Source organism: Pongo abelii, chromosome 11, assembly GCF_028885655.2.
Source record: "Pongo abelii isolate AG06213 chromosome 11, NHGRI_mPonAbe1-v2.0_pri, whole genome shotgun sequence".
Taxonomy (NCBI): Eukaryota; Metazoa; Chordata; class Mammalia; order Primates; family Hominidae; genus Pongo; species Pongo abelii.
Window position 1 is genome coordinate 92,706,097 of NC_071996.2, and position 19,563 is coordinate 92,725,659.

The window sequence follows — 19,563 nt, forward strand, 5'->3', positions numbered from 1 at the left end:
AGATACGCTTATTTTGTCTCAGATATTGTGTGTCTAGCTTTCCATTTGTAGCCTTCAGAGGAAATTTGTATTATTAATACATATTATATATTAATACATATAAGAATCTTTTTTAGATGGAGTCTCACTCTGTCACCAGGCTGGAGTGCAGTGCTGCCATCTCAGCTCACTGCAACCTCCACCTCCGGGGTTCAAGCAATTCTCCGGCCTCAGCCTTCTGAGTAGCTGGGACTACGGGTGCCTGCCACCATGCCCAGCTAATTTTTGTATTTTTAGTAGAGATGACATTTCACTATGTTGGCCAGGCTGGTTTCGAACTCCTGACCTCGTGATCCACCTGCCTCAGCTTCCCAAAGTGCTGGGATTACAGGCATGAGCCACCACACCTGGCCCAAATCCTATTTTTCAATATTTATTTCTTAATTATGTCCTACTAGGTTAGGTTTTATTTTCATTTATTACATATTTTTTGGGTTATTTCCTTTATGCTAGGAACTTTATTAGTTATTAAGGATACAGATAAGGTCCATTCTCTGTTCTCAAGAATCTGAGTCTATAGGCAGAAGACAAAATGCAGTACAGAATTATGGAAATGTGAATGGAAACTGCATTCAGAGAGGGGTATTGCTTGGGAAAAGCCACACTGGCGTGCCACAGATGTATGCCAGCCTGGCAGGCCCATAGTGTGATTACTTGAGTTTCAATATCTGATTCTTTTATAGGCTTGAAATTGGTTTATCAGGTCTGGAAGTGACTGGACTCAGGAGTACTGAGTTACCCATCACAAATTGCTAATAAAATGCTGTGTAAAAGCCATGAATACTACTGTATTATTTATGAGAAACACAATTACGGGGAAGCTAGGATAGTTGAGTTTGTTGATCATTATCTTCCTTGTATTGACCATATTACAATGAAGGCTAAATCCAAGTTATAATCAGAAGATTGCTTGGTAAATACGGAACAGAAACAATAGAAATGAGCGTGGTGCTTTTAATGGCTAATATTTCAAGCCTGATGCAACCCTTTCCACTTGAGTCACAGTCTTACATTCTTTGAGTTGGCTAGTGCTAAAAATACATTGCCATTTTCCTTTCTCCATTTTTTTTTTTTTTTTTTGAGATGAAGTCTGGATTGCAATGGCGTGAGGTTGGCTCACTGCAACCTCTGCCTCCCGGGTCCAAGTGATCCTCCTGCCCTAGCCTCCCGAGTAGCTGGGACTACAGGTGCACGCCACCACACCCAGCTAATTTTTGTATTTTTAGTAGAGACGGGGTTTCACCACGTTGGCCAGGATGGTCTCCATCTCTTGACCTCGTGATCCACCTGCCTCGGCCTCCCAAAGTGCTGGGATTACAGGCGTGAGCCACTGCACCCGGCCCATCCTTTCTCCTCTTAAATTTTCTTTGCTGACCAATATCTCTTGATGTGGAACGTTCTTTCATTAGTGGTAATACTGTCAATCAGGTCCTTGGGAGATATTTTGGGTTTTGTTTGCTGAGCCATTATGCTTATTTTACAAATTAACTTTTCTGAACTTTATTGTGGTAGAATTTACATAACAAAATTTACCATTTTAACCATTTTTAAGTTCAAAGGAACTAAGTACATTCACATTGCTATGCAACCATGACTACCATCTAGCTCAAAAACCTTTTCATCTTCTCAAACTGAAATTCTGTACCCATTAAACAATAAGCTCCCAGCCGGGCACGTGGCTCGCACCTGTAATCCCAGCACTTTGGGAGGCTGAGGTGGGCGGATTACCTGGAGTCAGGAGTTCGAGACCAGCCTGGCCAACATGATGGTCGTCTCTCCTAAAAATACAAAAATTAGCTCGGTGTGGTGATGAATGCTTGTAATCCCAGCTACGCAGGAGGCTGAGGCATGAGAATCACGTGAACCTGGGGGGCAGACGTTGCAGTGAGCTGGGATTGCACCACTGCACTCCAGCCTAGGCAACAGAGGGAGACTCCCGTCTCAAAAAAAACAAAACAAAAACAAGAACCAATAAGCTCCCATTCCTTCTGCCTTCCAGCCCTTGGCAACCACCGTTCCACTTTAAATTTGATTATTCTAGGAGTTCATAAAAGTGGGATAACACAGTATTTGTCATTTTGTGACTGACTTATTTCACATATCGTAATGTCTTCAAGATTCATCCAGGATGTAATATATATCAGAATTTTCCTCCTTTTTAAGGCTGAATAATATTCCATTATGTGTATATGTCATATTTCTTTTAACCATTCATCCCTTCATGGACACTTGGATTGCTTCCACCTTCTGGCTATTGTGAATAATGCTGCTGTGAACATAGATGTACAAATATCTGTCCAAGTTCCTGCTTTTACTTCTTTTGGGTATGTACCCAGAAGTGGAATTGCTGGATATAATTTTAATTTTTGAGGAATCTCCATACTCAGATGATCTTATTTCCTTATTTTTCAAGTGTGTGGGTCTACGTGTGGTTTTGGCAGGGAAGGGAGAGGGTGAGTCTCTGTCGTTCCCACATACTCCCCATGACTGTTAAGTGCTGTGTTAGAAGCATATGGTTTGATGAGAATTCTAGGAGAGACAAATGTTTCAAAGGATCTCTGTATTTTCACTGGCAATTACTAATAAATCATCTGGCTTCTCTGTTCCCCCTATAAAAATTATAAAATGGAGAAAATAATGCATGTTTTATCATCTTGGTAAAATGGTCAACATAAATGCAGAATATTTGAAAACTCCGGGGTTTTCAAAATAAGATTGTCAATAAAAATTTATAATTGCTAATTGGAAAGTCAGAAAATTTATACACTGTAAAATTCCTTTCATACTTTATATCTTAAAACTATTTTACAATGTTAATGAAGTAGCTTATTTCTTTACTAAAGTTCTTGTATTTAAGATTATTTCATCATGACATACTTATGCAGTCTGAGTGAACGGACACTGTGATAAACTGCCTTATCTGCTAAACTTAACATTATTTAGAACTTGAGAGCTACACGTAAGTCATTCCATAACCATTGTTTATCAAAGGCTTGAATAATTAGTCAAGAAATGAAATAAATTACAGTGCTACACTGAAAACCCAATTTTTTTTTACTATTTTTCTAATTATGAAATATTTCAGATTTTGAAAAAATTAAATACTATAAACAACTTCTGTGAGGCCAACATTCAACCTGAGATAAAATCATCCAATACAGTTGAAGCCCTGTGTCCTATATACTTGATACATTCAGGATTCTGACTTTGATGCTTATAATTCTCATGCATTCATTTGTAGCTATATGAAAATTTTTAAACCCAACATAACAAACTACTTGCTAAATCACTGGATCTTTTTTACCTGGAACTGAAATTAGGCAGTAAAATAAAAATGTGATACATCTCATTCTTTTTTTTGACACAATAAAGGAGAGTTTATCTCTGCTATTCTACTTACCTTCCCCTTCCCTGCGCTGCACTACTCCAAACCTCCTTTTAGGGTATTTTACCTAGACATGTCCTTTTAGTACGAAACTTGTTCACATTTCTCACATCGACATGTACTATCCATGTTATTGTTTTGGGAATTACTCTTCTCTGTCTATCCTGTTAGAAAGACTATTAAATTGCACTGGTTGACACTGGGTTGCTCCATTTGTGTTCTTCATTACTAGCATGAGGCTATTTTTGGGTGATACTTGCTGATGACATATATAATATAGAAGACACAGGAGAAATATACTGCATGAAAATCAAGATTCAGCTTTAGCTAGACAAGATGAATCAATAAACTAAAATCTAACAAGATGGAGTTCCATAGGAAAAATGTCTTAAGAGTTTGGTTTAATAAATCAATTTCACATGTGAAGGGTAAGCCATAATTTAACAGCACTACATATTGAAGATTTAAGGTTTTAGTGACATAAAGTGAATCAGTGACATGTGGTCGTCAAAATAAAAAACTAAAGTGGTATTAGGCAGCATTAAAAAAAAGCATCCAGAACAGGGGAAGTGGTACTCTTTCACAGCATATCTGATCACCTCTTGTATTTAACTCTTGTGCTATATAATAAGTAATAAACTGGAACTCAGAGCAGAATTACCAGGATAGGGAGAAATCTGAAACCATATCATATGGAAAATGGTGAAGGCTCTAGTAATATTTATTCCATGCTGTTGACACCAATTTAAAAGTTATCTTTAAATACTTGAAGAGTTAGGTAAAGATTAGATTTTTGACTCAATATACAACAAAGTGTAAATTCTATTACAAAAATAGAATATACTGTCTTATAAGTCCTCTTCTATTAATATTATTATTAAAACAGAACTAAATGGAAGGGTGGTAATTAATGAAGATTCAAGCTAAGGTAGGGGGCCCAGCATGTTGGCTCATGCCTGTAATCCCAGCCTGACTAACATGAGGCTGAGGCGGGCAGATCACTTGAGGTCAGGAGTTTGAGACCAGCCTGACCAACATGGTGAAATCCCATCTCTACTAAAAATACAAAATTAGCTGGGCATGGTGGCGCACGCCCATAATCCCAGCTACTCAGGAGGCTGAGGCAGGAGAATCGCTTGAACATGGGAGGCAGAAGTTGCAGTGAGCCGGGATCACGCCACTGCACTCCAGCCTGGGCGACAAAAAAAACCCGGCTCCAGCCATCTCAAAAAAAAAAAGTTAAGGCGGGGGTTGAATTACATGGTGTCTAAGGGCTTCTCTAACTTAGCCTCATATAGCTCTATAAGCTAATTCACATAGGTATTAGTGAAGGAGATATTATTATGCCCCTTAGGATCTTTATAATTCAATAGACAATAACACCATAAACCTAGAAAAAGGATGGGGGCAGGTCAAAGGGACACAGCAGTCAGCTTGTAAGAGCTCCTAATGGTCAAAGCTGGAGGACAATTTGAGCAACAAATCATGATAATGGATTATAACTCAAAGAATGAAATATCCATAAGCCCAGAGTATAAGTGATTTAATAAGTAAATGAGGAAGGGACAAATCTTCCTTATAAAAGATTCTAATAAATAATTATAGAATAAGGGAAACAGAAAATCATCACTAGAACTCCACAGTAGTAATTGCTACAAGAAAGATCCACCAATGAATGCTAAAATTTGTGGCATTTCTGAGCTCATGACTCCTTAGAAATTGCCATTATGTCTCCTGACTTGAAGTCAGGAGCATTTATGGCATGGCAATTTATTTTGTTCCAAGTAATAGTCATTTTTAGATTTTGTTTTAAACTGGAATGTAGGCACCAAAGGGAAGGGAGTTGGTTTTTCTTGTCTACAAACTATCCTCAATACCTAACATAATTCCTGTTACAGAGTGGGCCCTTCGAATATCTACTGAGTAAATATTTTTAAAACATTGACGGGAGAAAGCAGTGAAGAAAGCATGTATAAGAGGGAGACTTCTATCTCTGAAGTATGTTAAAAAAATGTAAGCCTTTTGAGAGGAACTTTAAAATAAAGAAAAACGAATGTTTTTTGTTACTTTAATTTTACAAATTCAGTTGCTTAAAAATAAACTTGAAAAATGTCACTTTAATTTTGATGACTAAATTTGGAGGGCTTTTGAAATAATCTTACACCAAGGAAAAATTTTATTAAATTATAGATCACCAGTTATTTTAAAATACACGGGAAAAGACAGACATACAAAGGTAGTATCATACAACTGATTTCTAAACTCAATACTTTTGAGATACAAAACAATGATCATTACCCCCAAAAGTCAGTTTACCGACACAAATTGATGTTTAAGTTGGTCTATAACTCTTTTCATTCAATTCTGTTTATAAATGTTACTGAATTTTTAAATTTTGTCCCATATCTGAACTTTTTTTTTGACATGTTTACTTCTCAAAGTAGTATATAGTTATTTCTTGCAATTAATGTCAGCAACTATAAGAAGCTTTCCTAAGTCACAAGAATTCAATGTGGTTGCTGTTCTGGAGACAGTTACCATTTTGGGCTATATATACTAAAACCCACGTATTCAAAGGCAAAATATTAATGGGCAAAATATGGGGGTTGAGAGCAGGAGGACTACTAAGAAAAGAAAATGTTATCTTTTACTGCAGACCTGCCAAAAAAGACTCCATTACTTACTTTGGTACTATTGCTAGAGACGTTGTTTCTGCCAGACCACAGGCTGGCTATATGGTTGTTCCTTTTATATTTCCTTTTTCAAATGATGACAAACTTTCCCAATTAAATTGTTCAACCAAATAAGCAGACACGTTTAAATTACCATATTTTTTTAGTTGCTTGAAAGAAATAAATTATTTTCTTAATTGGTTTAGCAGCCTTGTGTCTGGAAAAGCAGTAAAACCCGCTTTGTTCCAAAATTAGAACACTGACTCAGAGGCTGCTTGTAAGATACTTGGCTATCTTTTATCACCAATCAGTTACGAAGGTGAACCTCCATGAACTCTGTAACGTAATAAATGTAAAAATGGCCTCATTGCCCAATACACAATATTGAGCCAGCAAAACCAAAAAAGTACCCTCAAAAGTGGGAACTGGCTTGTATAAAACAAGAGGATATACATCCTCTTACATAAAACAAGAGAAATATGTATGGTAATAAAAATAATCTTTAATAAACTTGTATAGAGAGGATTCCGGTTTACATGTAAGTCTGCTTTAAATAACCATGGCCGAATGATTGGAAATGTTCTTTTCTTAACACAATGCCCATTCATTATAAGTTAAGCTGGTCCTAGTTTCTTACAAGTCTCTTATTTCCTTGAATTTATCTACTACACCCTCACTGTGATGCCCTTTAACTTATAAGCTGGGCCTGCCCAGCCTGCTTATAAAGCCCCCTCTTCAGAAATGTACCAGGTGTATTAAACAGAGGCATCATTTAATGGAAATCTGCACTTCAAAACAGCACTTGAAGGACCAGCCATTGGCCCTCCAATGTAAATACTTCTCATTTCACATTATCACAGAAACAGTGCAGTTTACTAACCACTCCTTCCTTGTAAGAAATTCAGTAGCTGTAAAAATTTTTGTTCAGTTTCAAAACATTTCAATACTTATTAATTCCAAAGATCCGAACACCATGTAGTTGTGGCATTTTGGGAATTAGCACACTCAGGAGAGAAGCTGTGTTTAGGATGAAGTGAGTTGGATCATACTTCGTATAGAAACTTGCCAGAAAATATCTGTAGAGATAAAAATTAAGAATATATATAACATCCAAAAATAAAATTACTTAGAACTTAAACAATTTTAAAGGTAGAAAAAAAGGCCACTAAAGCATAAATACCTAAAAATGAAACTATTTTTGAGCACTAAAACAAGAGGAATCAGTTTGGTCCCAAGTTTATCTCGTTAGGAACTAAAAAATTTGTTTAATGGAGGTCCACATTTTCCATTTCTGTAATCGTATTAAATACATTTAATAGAACACACTGCATCCTTTAAAGCAAGGCTTATCAAACTAGGGTTCATATGCCCTCTGTAATTACAGGTGTAGTTCTGTATTTCCATGTACGTTTCTGAAAAAGATCTGGATTCAAAGCATTCATCTTATTCTCAAAAAGTTTTGTGACTCACAGGTTAAGAACCTCTACTGTAACGCTCCGAAAAATGGGGTTTTAGTGCATTAGTACAATTGCTATCTTTGAAGGAAATAAATATTTGGTTGCCCTTTTGATGTTCTCATTTTCATACTGTAGTTGAGCAGCTCTATAACCAGTTTAACCGGTAACTTGAAAGACACTGTTGTACCATTCCAGCTGCTTTTTAATAATCAAATGCATGTATGTTTTTTGATATCCAACTGAGAATTTGTTTTAACAAGCCCCAAGCCTAAAAAGCACCTTTAAAACCATAAATCACCAAGTCCAGAATGTTTAGTTTTACCTACAGGTATATCAAGGTGCAGACACATCATCTGATTACTAACAGAATAATACAGATAAGATGTAAAGAATAAAACATCATATCTTATTTGTTCATAACTAAGAAGTTAGTTTCTATTTAGGTGTTTGCAGTATGCAAGGAAAGTATTCTAACAGTCTTTACTGACATTAGTTTCTCATAAGGGAAAATAAACATCTTGTGTAACATGGTTAGAAGAGAGGAGCTACTTCCAAGTATGACAAAAAACATCACAAGAGAATTTTATACATTTTTAAAACCATCTAGATTGAGAAATTCTACAATCTTCCACCTATTTTGCAAACTACAGTTGGAAAATTCTTTCTCTAGTGTAAACCATATTCCTCAATTCTGAAATTCTTTCTTCCTGCTTTCATATATTTAAAGACTAAATTTATACTTCCTTTACTGAACAAAATAGGACATCACTTGCATTTAGCAAACTCATTTTATTTCCCACCATCATAGGTTTAATCTATAATCTGATAGGTTAGAAATAATAAATCTTATAATGGGTTCTTTTGACTATAACCTAGCATATGTCCCCTTTTTGTCTTTTAATTAAAACTAATTTTGTGTGTAGATTATATGAAAATTACTTGACTCTTTCAAAAACTTAGACAATCCTCTGATGGTATGCAAAACCCAGGTGGGACTCAGTGTGACAACATTTATTTACCAACAGCTATATTGGAAAGAGACCTGTATTACAAGATAGTAGTTTAGGGTTTAACCTGAGCTCTGAACTCCAACTAGGTGCAAGATCTTCAACAAGGTAATGCATTTGAGTCTGTTTCTTTACTTAAAAATCTGGAATATGTAATCCCAGCACTTTGGGAGGCCGAGGCAGGCGGATCACCTGAGGTGAGAAGTTCAAGACCAGCCTGGTCAACATGGTGAAACCCCATCTCTACTAAAAATACAAAAAGTAGCTGGGCATGGTGGTGCACGCCTGTAGTCCCAGCTACTGGGGAGGCTGAGGCAGGAGAATCACTTGAACCTGGGAGGTGGAGGTTGCAGTGAGCCAAGATCATGCCACTGCACTCTGGCCTGGGCAACAGAGCGAGACTCTGTCTCAAAAAAAAAAAAAAAAAAAAAAAATTCTGGAATAACATTCCATGTTACACCTACCTGACAAATAATCAAATAAGAAAATGTGAAAGCACTGAAAAGTCTTAATGCTATATAGATGGCTTTAATGCTATTTCTTCAGTTAAGTAAGCAATTTAATCAGTATATTTGAAATCATACCTGTCGGTCAAAAATATATTTTGAGAAATATGGACACTGTATACAGGTACATCTCAGTTGGCCTTTTGTGTGATAGCTGTGATTAAAACTTCAGAATGTCAGGCATTTTACATGTATTATAATGCAATCCTCAATGTTTTACAGATGAGAAAACTGAGCCTTTGAAGAAAATGGCCAAAAGTCACAGAGCTTCAAAGGGGTTGAGCCAAAATCCAAATTCAGGGCCATCTGAATAACCAATATTTTTGTTAATACATGCATGCATGCATTCATTCACTTATTTATTTAATAAATCGGGTCTTGCTCTGTTGCCCAGACTGGAGTACAGCGGTGTGACTACAGCTCACTGCAGCCTCTAACTCCTAGGCTCAAACCATCTTCCTGCCTCAGCTTCCCATGTAGCTTATATTTATTTTTATTAGACTACACTGACACTTTTCTTTGAGGTTAATATTATATGGGACTAAATCAATTCAAAATTTCCTCAAAGGGCTATAAATTAAGGAAAAAGAACCCCATTATTTTATGATCAGTTTATTCCTTTCACTTGACAAATGCCTTCCCTTACTTAAATATCTAAAACCTAGTCTCTCTTAAGTTCTAGCATAAGGATTTCCAACACCTCCAAGAAGTCTTTTGTGCTATGCCAGGCTGCACTGACTCTATCATGGACATTATTATGTATAGGCTAGATGGTACAGAGTATTAAGATATATGAGCAATACCTCTATTATGTGTAGGCCAGTGTACTTACTGTGGGATTCAAAGCAATCCATGCACTTATAAATTCTTTGGAGACAAAATAAAACATATATACATTTTTTTATTTGTCAATTATACCTCAATAAAGCTGGGGAAAAAAGGAGGAGGCATTTCAGGTAGGAGATATGATTTGAACAAAGACAGAAATAGGACTATACATGAAATATTCAAGAAATGCTGCTTAGAAGGCCAGGTAGGAGTTGGGTGGGGATAGAATATTTACATCAAGGGAAAAGGAGGTAAGAACTATTTTCTGGAAGGCCCAGAACATCAGATAGGAGAAAGAAATTAGATACCAGATACAGGTTACATGCTATCCAGGTAGATTATTATCTCATTTATTTCTTACAGCATTAGGATTGAATTAGGTATCACTAGCTAGAATTTTATGTATGAGCAAACCAAGCTGGCTGAGTGATATATACAGTGACCTACTTTTTTCGAAACCATACTCTTTTCCAAGGAGGCTGAATATCTTAATAGGATAGGTGGCCAGTGAAATTCTTCTGATTATCTAAATCATTGCTTAGGAAGATTAATCTGACAGTGCAATATAGAATATGATTATGTATTTTGTGTCCTTATATGAAACCTAAGGACAGGAGCTGGAATACATTTGACCTGTATATCCTAAATGTCTAGGTGCACTGATTAGCATGTAATATTGTCTCTGTGTGTACTGACTGAAGTGAAAATTAGTTTATTATCAACTTGTTAAAAATTTTGTCTATATTTTATATTCTATCCGAGGTGCTACTTATTGATAGAAGTTGTCAACAAAATATTGTTTCTAATTCCAATTCAATCTGATGAAAAGGTATCTTCCTCTTATCCAATCCTCCTCCTACCTAAAAATTTCTGCCACTTACAGAATTATTGGAGAAATTGTGAAAAACTTCCGTGAAGATGTAAACTGTACTCCGTAGTCCAGTTGTTCCCAATGAGTTAGGAGCCTTGCTTTACCCTGGTCAGGAGTTTCGAAAGGTGTTCCTTTCACTGCATGCAAAAATACGTACATCCCCTAGAAAACAAGCAAGGGGTTATAAATGATCAATATTAAATACAAAATTAGTCTTTGTCAGTAGCATTAACGAGGTTCCAAGCTGTTTGTGAGAGTGCGTGATTTAACTGAGTTCGTTTTAAGCTTTCATATAATAGTGAAAGGCTGTAGCCAGTTTCTTTATAATAAAGTAGAACTTTCTGGGGTATATAAATATTATTAAGTGAGAATTGGTAAAAGGTCAACTGAAAGTAACCTGTTTGCATTTCTTTTCGTTAAACTAAAAATAGTTATCAGGGTGGCTTCATATCTTTACATTCAGATTTTCTTACACTTTTCCTATTAGGAAATAGGATTACTTTTTCCCCAATGTACAGGAGGTTTTTCTTCAGGGTATATTAGTAAATTTGATGATACTTAAAAAATGATAAAGACATACAAACTGGTAGAAAACAATAAAATGATTAAAATCTATTGGGAAAAATAATTTTGAGATATTTAATATGACGACTGCCTTTGCCTTAATAGTTCTCTTCCAAAGCAATAAAAATAGTTTGATATAATAGGTATAATGTTCCACTCAATTCCCTTTTTAAATCGCCATTATGCCTCAATAGTGTTTCTTCTGAAGTCAGTTTTTAAAACTCAAAGCAAATAACATTACTAAAAGCCATTCTGTCAGATCATATGTCTAAACATATAATTTTTTTTATTAAATTAGGGTAGATTTGGTTTCCTTGAGATTATGATACCCATTTAGACTGATAGGCAGTGTTTCATTCAGGATCACTGCTTAAGGCACTTTATGTAAAAGGATAATGCCTCAATATTATCATGACACAAAGTTTTTCCTTCTAGACGCCACAATGTGATGTCATTTTTCCTACCTCTACTTTTAATGATTATATAGAAAAATTAGGGATTTGAAATTTTATATGATACCAAGTTAACCAAGCCCTTCCTTTCAAGGCTTAGTCTACTTCCTAGTTATTCCATTAGGCAATTCAGAAGTCGTTTAGCTACAATAACACGTAAGCTATGGAGGAAAGGACTCATGTTCAATTAGATTTAACCCACCAAACATTTAATAAGTGGCTCATATGTACAAGACATAGGACATATATGCACATATGAAATTGAATGAGATGTACCCAAGCCTTGGAAAAATTCAATCCTCTAAGAGATGATAAGGAAAAAAAAAAGATATGCATAAACAGCTAGAAAGTAGGGCAGAAATTGCTATCAAAGGTACAATCAGAATAGTCAGCAAATGGCAGGGGAGGGAAAGGTTCCTTGTTGCTGTGGCAAAAGTCTTGATGCTACTTCATTAATTACCTCATTCTTAAAGGTTCAGCTCAAATAACAATTCCTTAGAAAAACCTACCTCATTAGTAATAATTTCCTGTTTATGTAGTTGTATACAATTTTATTGAAAATACGATTACAGTACAATGTATCATGTTAGAGTTGTTTGCATGATGTTTGTTTTCCCATTAGCCTGAATACACTCAGAATAAGCACTGGGACACCGCAAGACATTAGACATTGGACACTTCCAACATTAGAAATGTTGGAAGATGACATTACGCCAAGGAGTATTTATTCTGTAAGCTCTACGAAACCATTTTCATCTGGGCTTTAAAGTGAATTATAAAACAGAAAGTATATGTTTTCAAATCATCAGGGGGTACAGGACCCCCAAAAAGTTAAGAACATCTATTCCAGACCACATAGATATTAGAATCTAAGAGAATAATCATCCTCTCATTATTTCCTTCAAACCATATGTACTTAACTAGTGTTTAGAATATCGAAAGTTTATTTTATACATCTTTTCAGTGAAAAATAATAAAATCTTATCTGGCCATATATCTTCTGCCCCAATATTTTTTAAATTGCTTTTATGTAAAAATGTTTGTGATTATTATTCCTCCATTAAAAGAATTAGAGAACAAAAGTATGTAACTTATGGCTAGTCCTTACTAAATACCTACTGAATCAAAATGAATCATTCATTTTTAAAGCTGGGCCAAGAATCCTGTGAAGCATTAATACCTCTAAGGGTAAGGTAGCACTTAATAAAGCAACCACTGTAGGTTTCTACTGTACGGTTCAGAAAGGCAAATACACTGTATTTTTCTAACCAGGTGTGACAATTAGGTCCATTTTCTCATTTTTAAAGGCATTCAATACGTACTTCAGATTTTTAATTGGTTTAATGTGGCTATCTTCAAAGGAAACTTAAATTTGGAGTCATGTAATTCCAACTCCGATGGCTAATTAAGTTTTTAGTGTGGTGAACTAATAACAAATAAATCAGAAGTTTGCTTTTCTATACAATGTCAATTACCAATCATTTGTCCATGGTCAATCAATTTGAAACACGGTTAGGGGGTGGTGGTGGTACAGGGATGGCATCTAAACCGTGGTGGCTCACGCTCGGCATTTTGGGAGGCCGAGGCGGGCAGATCACCTGAGGTTGGGAGTTCGAGACCAGCCTGACCAACATGGTGAAACCCTGTCTCTACTAAAAATACAAAAATTAGCCAGGCATGGTGGTGCACACCTGTAATCCCAGCTACTCAGGAGGCTGATGCAGGAGAATCGCTTGAACCCAGGAGTGGGAGGTTGCAGTAAGCCAAGATCGTGCCACTGTACTTCAGCCTGGGTGACAGAGTGAGACTCTGTCTCAAAAAAAAAAAAAAGAGTAACTTATTCAGCAAACATTTAAATACGTTCTTAGTGATACAAAAATTAACGCATAAAGAGATAAACTGCTAATTATAAAACAATGACAAACACATGATAAAAGAATGCAGCATGGGAGTTGTGTAGATTCCTGGAGGGACAGTTTTGCTGTAGGAAATCAGGCAGAGTAGGAAGGAGGGAGAGGTATTAAAATAGTAGAGACTGGGCCAGGCATGGTAGCTCACACCTGTAATCCCAGCATTTTGGAAGGCCAAGGCAGGTGGATCACCTGAGGTCAGGAGTTCAAGTCCAGCCCGGCCAACATCTTGAAACCCCATCTGTACTAAAAATACAAAAATTAGCCGGGTGTAGTGGCGCATGCCTGTAGTCGCATCTGTTCAGGATGCTGAGGCAGGAGAATTGCTTGAACCTGGGAGGTGCAGGTTGCAGTGGGCCAAGATTGCACCACTGCACTCCAGCCTGGATGACACAGAGGGACTCCATCTCAAAAAAAATAAAAGTAGACCCTGAGTGCCATGGCTCACTCATGCTTTGGGAGGCTGAGACAGGAGGATCACTTGAGGTCAGGAGTTTGAGACTAGACTGGGTAACACAGCAAGACCCCCATCTCAATTGGTCAATCAGCTGAGCATGGTGGCACACACCTATAGTCCTAGCTACTTGAAGGCTGAGGCAGGAGGATCACTTGAGATCAGGAGTTTGAGGCTGCAGTAAGCTATGATCATGCCACTGCACTCCAGCCTGGGTAACAGAGTGAGACCCTGTCTCTGTAAGAAAAACAAAATGGCTGGGCATGGTGGCTCATGCCTGTAATCCCAGCACTTTTGGAGGCTGGTGCAGAAGGACTGCTTGAGGCCAGGAGTTCAAGACCAGCCTGGGCAACATAGTGAGACCCTATCACTATTAAAATAAAAACAAATTAGCTGGGTATGGCGGCATGTGCCTGCAGTCCTCAAATTTATTGGGAATCTAAGGTGGGAGGAGCTATGATCACGCCAGTCTTTTAAAAACAAAAGAGTACTTGGTCCAGGTGAAAAGAAAATATAGTAGAAAAGCTTAAGCCAAAACAATAAAATGAGAGCAAGATGATTTTCTTTATTGCTAGTGTATAGCCTCTATTTAGAGATGGCTGAGATAAGGTGAAGTCTTGTTTCTGCACTGTTATCAACTGGTCTTATATGTCACACAAGAAACTTGGATTTTAGTATGACTGCAATGGATCATCACTGAATGACTTAGAGTATGACTTGAGCAAACATGCATTTTTAAAACATCACTCTGCCAAGTTGGAATGGAGAAGGGTAGAGAAGCTTCAAGAAGACCATTTGATTTATCCGAGTAATTTACTTGAGGAAAAAATGAGGGTATGGGGATCAAGTTGAGAGTAAAGCAGTAGAAGACAGTGCTCTGAGCAAATGGATACGGAATATAAAGGAAAAGAAGTTATCCTAAGACTTAGGTGACCTTGTATTCTTGTTTGCATAGGATGGTTCTGATTATACCTATTCTCTTGTAGTAGTTATTACCAAAGCTCCATTTTACTCTCTAAACAGCCTGTTTGGACTATACATTACAGGTCGAGTATTCCTTATCCAAAATGCTTTGGAGCAGAAGTGTTTCAGATTTTGGATTGTTTTGGATTTTGGAATATCGGCATGTACATAATGAGATATCTTGGGGACAGGGCCCAAGTCTAAACATGAAATTCATTTATGTTTCATATACATCATACACACACAGCCTAAAGATAATTTTATATGGTATCTTTAATAATTTTGTGCATGAAATAAAGTTTTGACTGCATTTTAATTGCAACCTGTCAGGAGGTCAGGTATGGAATTTTCCGCTTGTGGCACCAGGTTGGTGCTAAAAAAGTTTCGAATTTTAGAACATTTTCTATTTTGGGTTTCCGATTAGGGATGCTCAACCTATATATTAATTGCTTTACCATTAACATTCAGCTGTCTGGCTTGGCCTTTGGATAAGATTAGTAGTGAAGTCAGAGGAGCAGATTGTGGGTGGTAAGGGACTAATCAGGAATAAGATAAGCTCCATTTATACTTGTTTAGTTTAAGGTGCAAGGTAATCTGGTGATATAAATAAATAGGAGCATCCTTATTCTACAGGTAGAAACAGAAAATATGGGTAGATGAAGTAACCTAGGTAGAATACATAGCATAAGAAGAGATGAAGAAAAGAACCTTGGGAATAGGAATATTTAAGAGAGGAAAAGAGAAGGAAGACCCCATAAGAAGAAAGAGAAGGTCAGAAATACATGCCGGTGAAAGCGATCCTATGGAAGCCAAAGGAAGTTTCAACAAAAGGGAGATGATTAGTGTAAAATATTTCAGAGAAGACACTATTTAAAAGAAAACATCGTTTGCCCTTACAAAGTCTATCACATAAAATGGACTAAATGGACACATATTTATCATGTCTACCAGCACATCATTCTTGTCCTCCTCCAGTCAACTTCAAATATACTCCAGAAGATAAAAAATAAATATTATTGTTATTATTTGAGGCAGGGTCTCACTGTCACCCAGGCTGGAGTGCAGTGGCACGATCTTGTCTCACTGCAACCTCTACCTCCCAGGCTCAAGCGATTCTCCCACCTCAGCCTCCCGAATAGCTGGGACTACAGATGTGCTGCCACCATGCCAGGCTAAGGTTTTGTATTTTTTGTAGAGACAGAATTTCAGGTTTCACCATGTTGCCCAGGCTGGTCTTGAAATCCTGAGCTCAAGTGATCTGTCCACCTCAGCCTCCCAAAGCGCTGGGATTACAGGCATGAGCCACCGCGCCTGGCCAAAATAAATATTAATTTTTAAAATCAATTTCTTCTGTTTTCCTGTCTTAATGCTTTAAGTTCATTTTTAAAAATATCTTTCAACAAATGTACTGCTAAACTGGATTCAATTAAAATCCTCAACTAACTGTATTTCCTCCTTTTCACGTTACTTTAATGGGTTATTAAAGACAAGAAAAGTCACTGTCAGGATTTTTTGTTTTTGTAAAAGGCAATTTCCAGGGCTGCATAATATGGTCAGTACAGTCAATCAAAACTTTGATACTCTGTAGAGCTAATACAAGAGAGTGGTATTCAACAAGCAGCAGCTAAGGCACCATAAGATCCTGAATCACATAAGATATGATTAAGTACAAAACTTAAATACTGAAACAGTAAAGTATACTTATACTATTTAGATAGATAAGTTAACAAGGATTGAAACTAAAATGATCTATTTTCTAGATTCTATACAATGAGAAAAAAAAAGTCTTACTTAGAAAAAGGCCCAATGTTGAAATAAAGTGTGAAAGAAAAAAGAAAATTCTATCCCAGATTAGAATTCTTCAAAATTAAGTCTTATATACTAAAAACCACTAAACTATACACTTTAAATGGGTGGATTTTATTGCATGTGAATTATATCTCAAAAAAGCTGTTTTTTAAGTTGTATACAACACAAAACCTTAAGCTTCTTTAAAAACTATGTTTAAACACACATGTCATAAAGTTTACCATCTTAGACATTTTTTTTTTTTTTGAGACGAAATCTCACTCTGTCACTCAGGCTGGAGTACAGTGGAATGATCTCGGCTCATTGCAACCTCTGCCTCCCAGGTTCAAGCGATTCTCCTGCCTCAGCCTCCCGAGTAGCTAGGACTACAGGCATGCGCCACCATGCCCGGCTAATTTTTGTAATTTTTGTATTTTTAGTAGAGATGAGGTTTCACCACGTTGGCCAGGCTGGTCTTGAACTCCTGACCTTGTGATCTGCCTGCCTTAGCCTCCCAAAGTGCTGGGACTTTAAGTGTACAATTGAGTGGTATTAAAAACATTCATATTGTTGTGCAATCATCACCATTACCATCCACATCCAGAACTCTTTTCATCTTACAAAACCAAAAACTCTGTACCCATTAAGCAATAACTTTCCATTCCTTCCTCCCCTTAATTTCCGGCAACCACTAAACCTAAAACTTTTAAGTGTTTAGTATAATGTGAAATTCTTACCAGATTATGTATAATATTTGTTAAAGTCCAAGCAACAGGAACACTGAAGAAGGGAATGCTGAGTAAGACAATATGAAGCAAGCCAACTCCCAATGCATATGTCAGCCACATACCCCGGCTGTTCATGACACGGGTATTTGGATTCACTTCACTGTGGGCAACTCCAACATTCATGTTTGCTCTGTAGGAAGTAATGAAATGAATCAACACTGATACAACTGGCAACCTAACACCCCCAGTTCTGACATGACAAGGTACATGTTTTACAAGGATTATTTTTTCCTAGTTATTTTGAAGTAGCACACAAACACCATCCAAAATATGCTACTTGTAGATGCTGATGACAGCAGTAAAGAATCTTCAACATTTGACTTTATGGTAAGACAAGACTTGTTATTATGGTTCTATTTGAAAAAATACTTAAAATGCCTTTCCTAAAGTTTGTTTTCTAGCATGTTGTTTTACTGAAAAGGAAAATTCAAACTGAAAGAGAAAACCTACATTTTCTTATATCATGAGAGCAAAGTGAAAAGCCAAAAGCTAAATTTACCAACATAATACATTTATATTAAAAAGAAAAAGCAGAACTCACCGAGCCAGTGTGTCAAGTAGTCAGACTCTTATATCTGACTTAATGTATCCATAAAGAATGGTCAAAATTCAGATCACTTCTTTCTGATCAATGTGGAAGGTACATGCTGTTGACATAATGTGGTGTAAAATTTACATGGTCAAGGGATAATGTTTGTTTCTCAATTTTGTGATACAACTAGGTGAAAATAAGGAGTCTTCTGAATATTTCTCTAGTCAAATCAAAAACTTCAGTTTTCTTTCTTCTTTTTAAAAAAGGTTTTCCCTTCTCCTTTCCATTGAAGATGGACTCCAAAGGAAGAATTGGTAATAGTTCTCAGTTCTTTTAATGATGGTGTTTACTTGAGTCTAAGAATTCCTTAAAATAAAACTGTCCTGAAGAACACCTATCATCCGACGGAGGGGGAAAACGAGGCTAGATTATATTTGGAACAGCTGTGATTTTAAAATACACAAACGCTTGTATTACGGAGTTAGCATACAGAGAGGAATTTCTCATAACCCCTTTCAGCAAGTGTTTCCGGAGTATAATGCTCCCTCTAGAGACCCATAGAACAGGCATCAAGGGTTAAGGGGACGAAAAGTTAGTTACACTAAGACCGCTAAAGTCTCCAATTTATATGTGTAAATCTTTCGTCTAAACACCCATGATTTATCATAACTATTAGAACATGCCAACACTCAAGATAGTTTTCCCACGTTCCACAGGATGGAGGCCTGAAATTTACATCTCAGCTGGAAGGCAAAGCTGGTGCGGTACTCATTCTATTCCAACCAGAAAACCTTTCCCCAGCAGGTTTGCCGCGCTGCCCACGACTGGCAAACAATGACCTTACAGACCGTGAAGAGGCTGTTGGCTCTGCCCTCGCCGGTGCCTCCGAAGACGGCGACCCGCAGCGGCCCCTCAGGGTAGTCCCCCTGCTAGACCAACAGCCCGAGCGCTCTGGGCAAGAGAAAACTCAGCAGAGGCCGCCGCTGCTACCACTTCAGCGCTTCCCCCAACCCGCCCCTTCCTTCTCGCGGCCGCACGTCACGTCAGGACCCTGGCAAGACAGCGAGGATTTGCGTAGGGGGCGAGCCTCTGAGGCCACTTGACTCTTACGGCCACGCAGGGCGCCGCAGATGCAGCCGGAGCCCACTTTTCCCTCTCAGGACGACCCCTAGGCCGCCAGCAGTTCCCTACCGAAGAAGGTGACTGTACAGCGTCCAACGCGTTCGTGCCCACTTACCCGCCGCCCCACTCCGGGCCGCCGGCTCGCAGCAGGACCAGCCCGGCTGCTACAGCCGCGGATACACGCCCTCAGGCCCGGCGCTGCGCAGCTTGCGGAAGCTTTCACGG

At 37.5% G+C, this 19,563-nt stretch overlaps 2 protein-coding genes across 14 annotated transcripts in view; one reads left to right on the forward strand and one right to left on the reverse strand.

The window, feature by feature from the left end:
* Nucleotides 1-5,577: 5,577 nt before the first annotated feature.
* Nucleotides 5,578-19,542, reverse strand: ORMDL1 (ORMDL sphingolipid biosynthesis regulator 1). 9 transcript variants are annotated; one of them, XM_009237897.4, is made up of 5 exons: nt 19,454-19,542; nt 18,226-18,331; nt 17,634-17,814; nt 10,776-10,927; nt 5,578-7,172 (listed from the first exon to the last, which is right to left on the reverse strand). In XM_009237897.4, the coding sequence occupies exons 3-5, from the start codon at nt 17,805-17,807 to the stop codon at nt 7,037-7,039; spliced, it is 462 nt and encodes a 153-aa protein (XP_009236172.1). In that variant the 5' UTR covers nt 17,808-17,814; nt 18,226-18,331; nt 19,454-19,542; the 3' UTR covers nt 5,578-7,036.
* The window catches only part of PMS1 (PMS1 homolog 1, mismatch repair system component), a 111,946-nt gene continuing 111,307 nt past the window's right edge, over nt 18,925-19,563 (forward strand). For 3 of the 5 annotated variants that reach the window (XM_054548663.2, XM_054548665.2, XM_063712483.1), the window contains exon 1: nt 19,280-19,415. The gene's annotated coding sequence lies outside the window, so the exon portion shown is untranslated. Of the gene's footprint in view, nt 19,416-19,563 lie in introns of all 5 variants that reach the window. The other 2 variants (XM_054548657.2, XM_054548661.2) reach the window with 1 other exon arrangement.

Excerpts from the sequence above, each read along its gene's own strand:
- ORMDL1 (XM_009237897.4), bottom strand. The coding sequence starts at position 17,807 with ATGAATGTTGGAGTTGCCCACAGTGAAGTGAATCCAAATACCCGTGTC. Across the intron at positions 10,928-17,633 it reads CAAATATTATACATAATCTG|GGGATGTACGTATTTTTGCA; the intron begins GTAAGAATTTCA and ends CTTGTTTTCTAG. Across the intron at positions 7,173-10,775 it reads ACAATTTCTCCAATAATTCT|ATATTTTCTGGCAAGTTTCT; the intron begins GTAAGTGGCAGA and ends TTATCTCTACAG.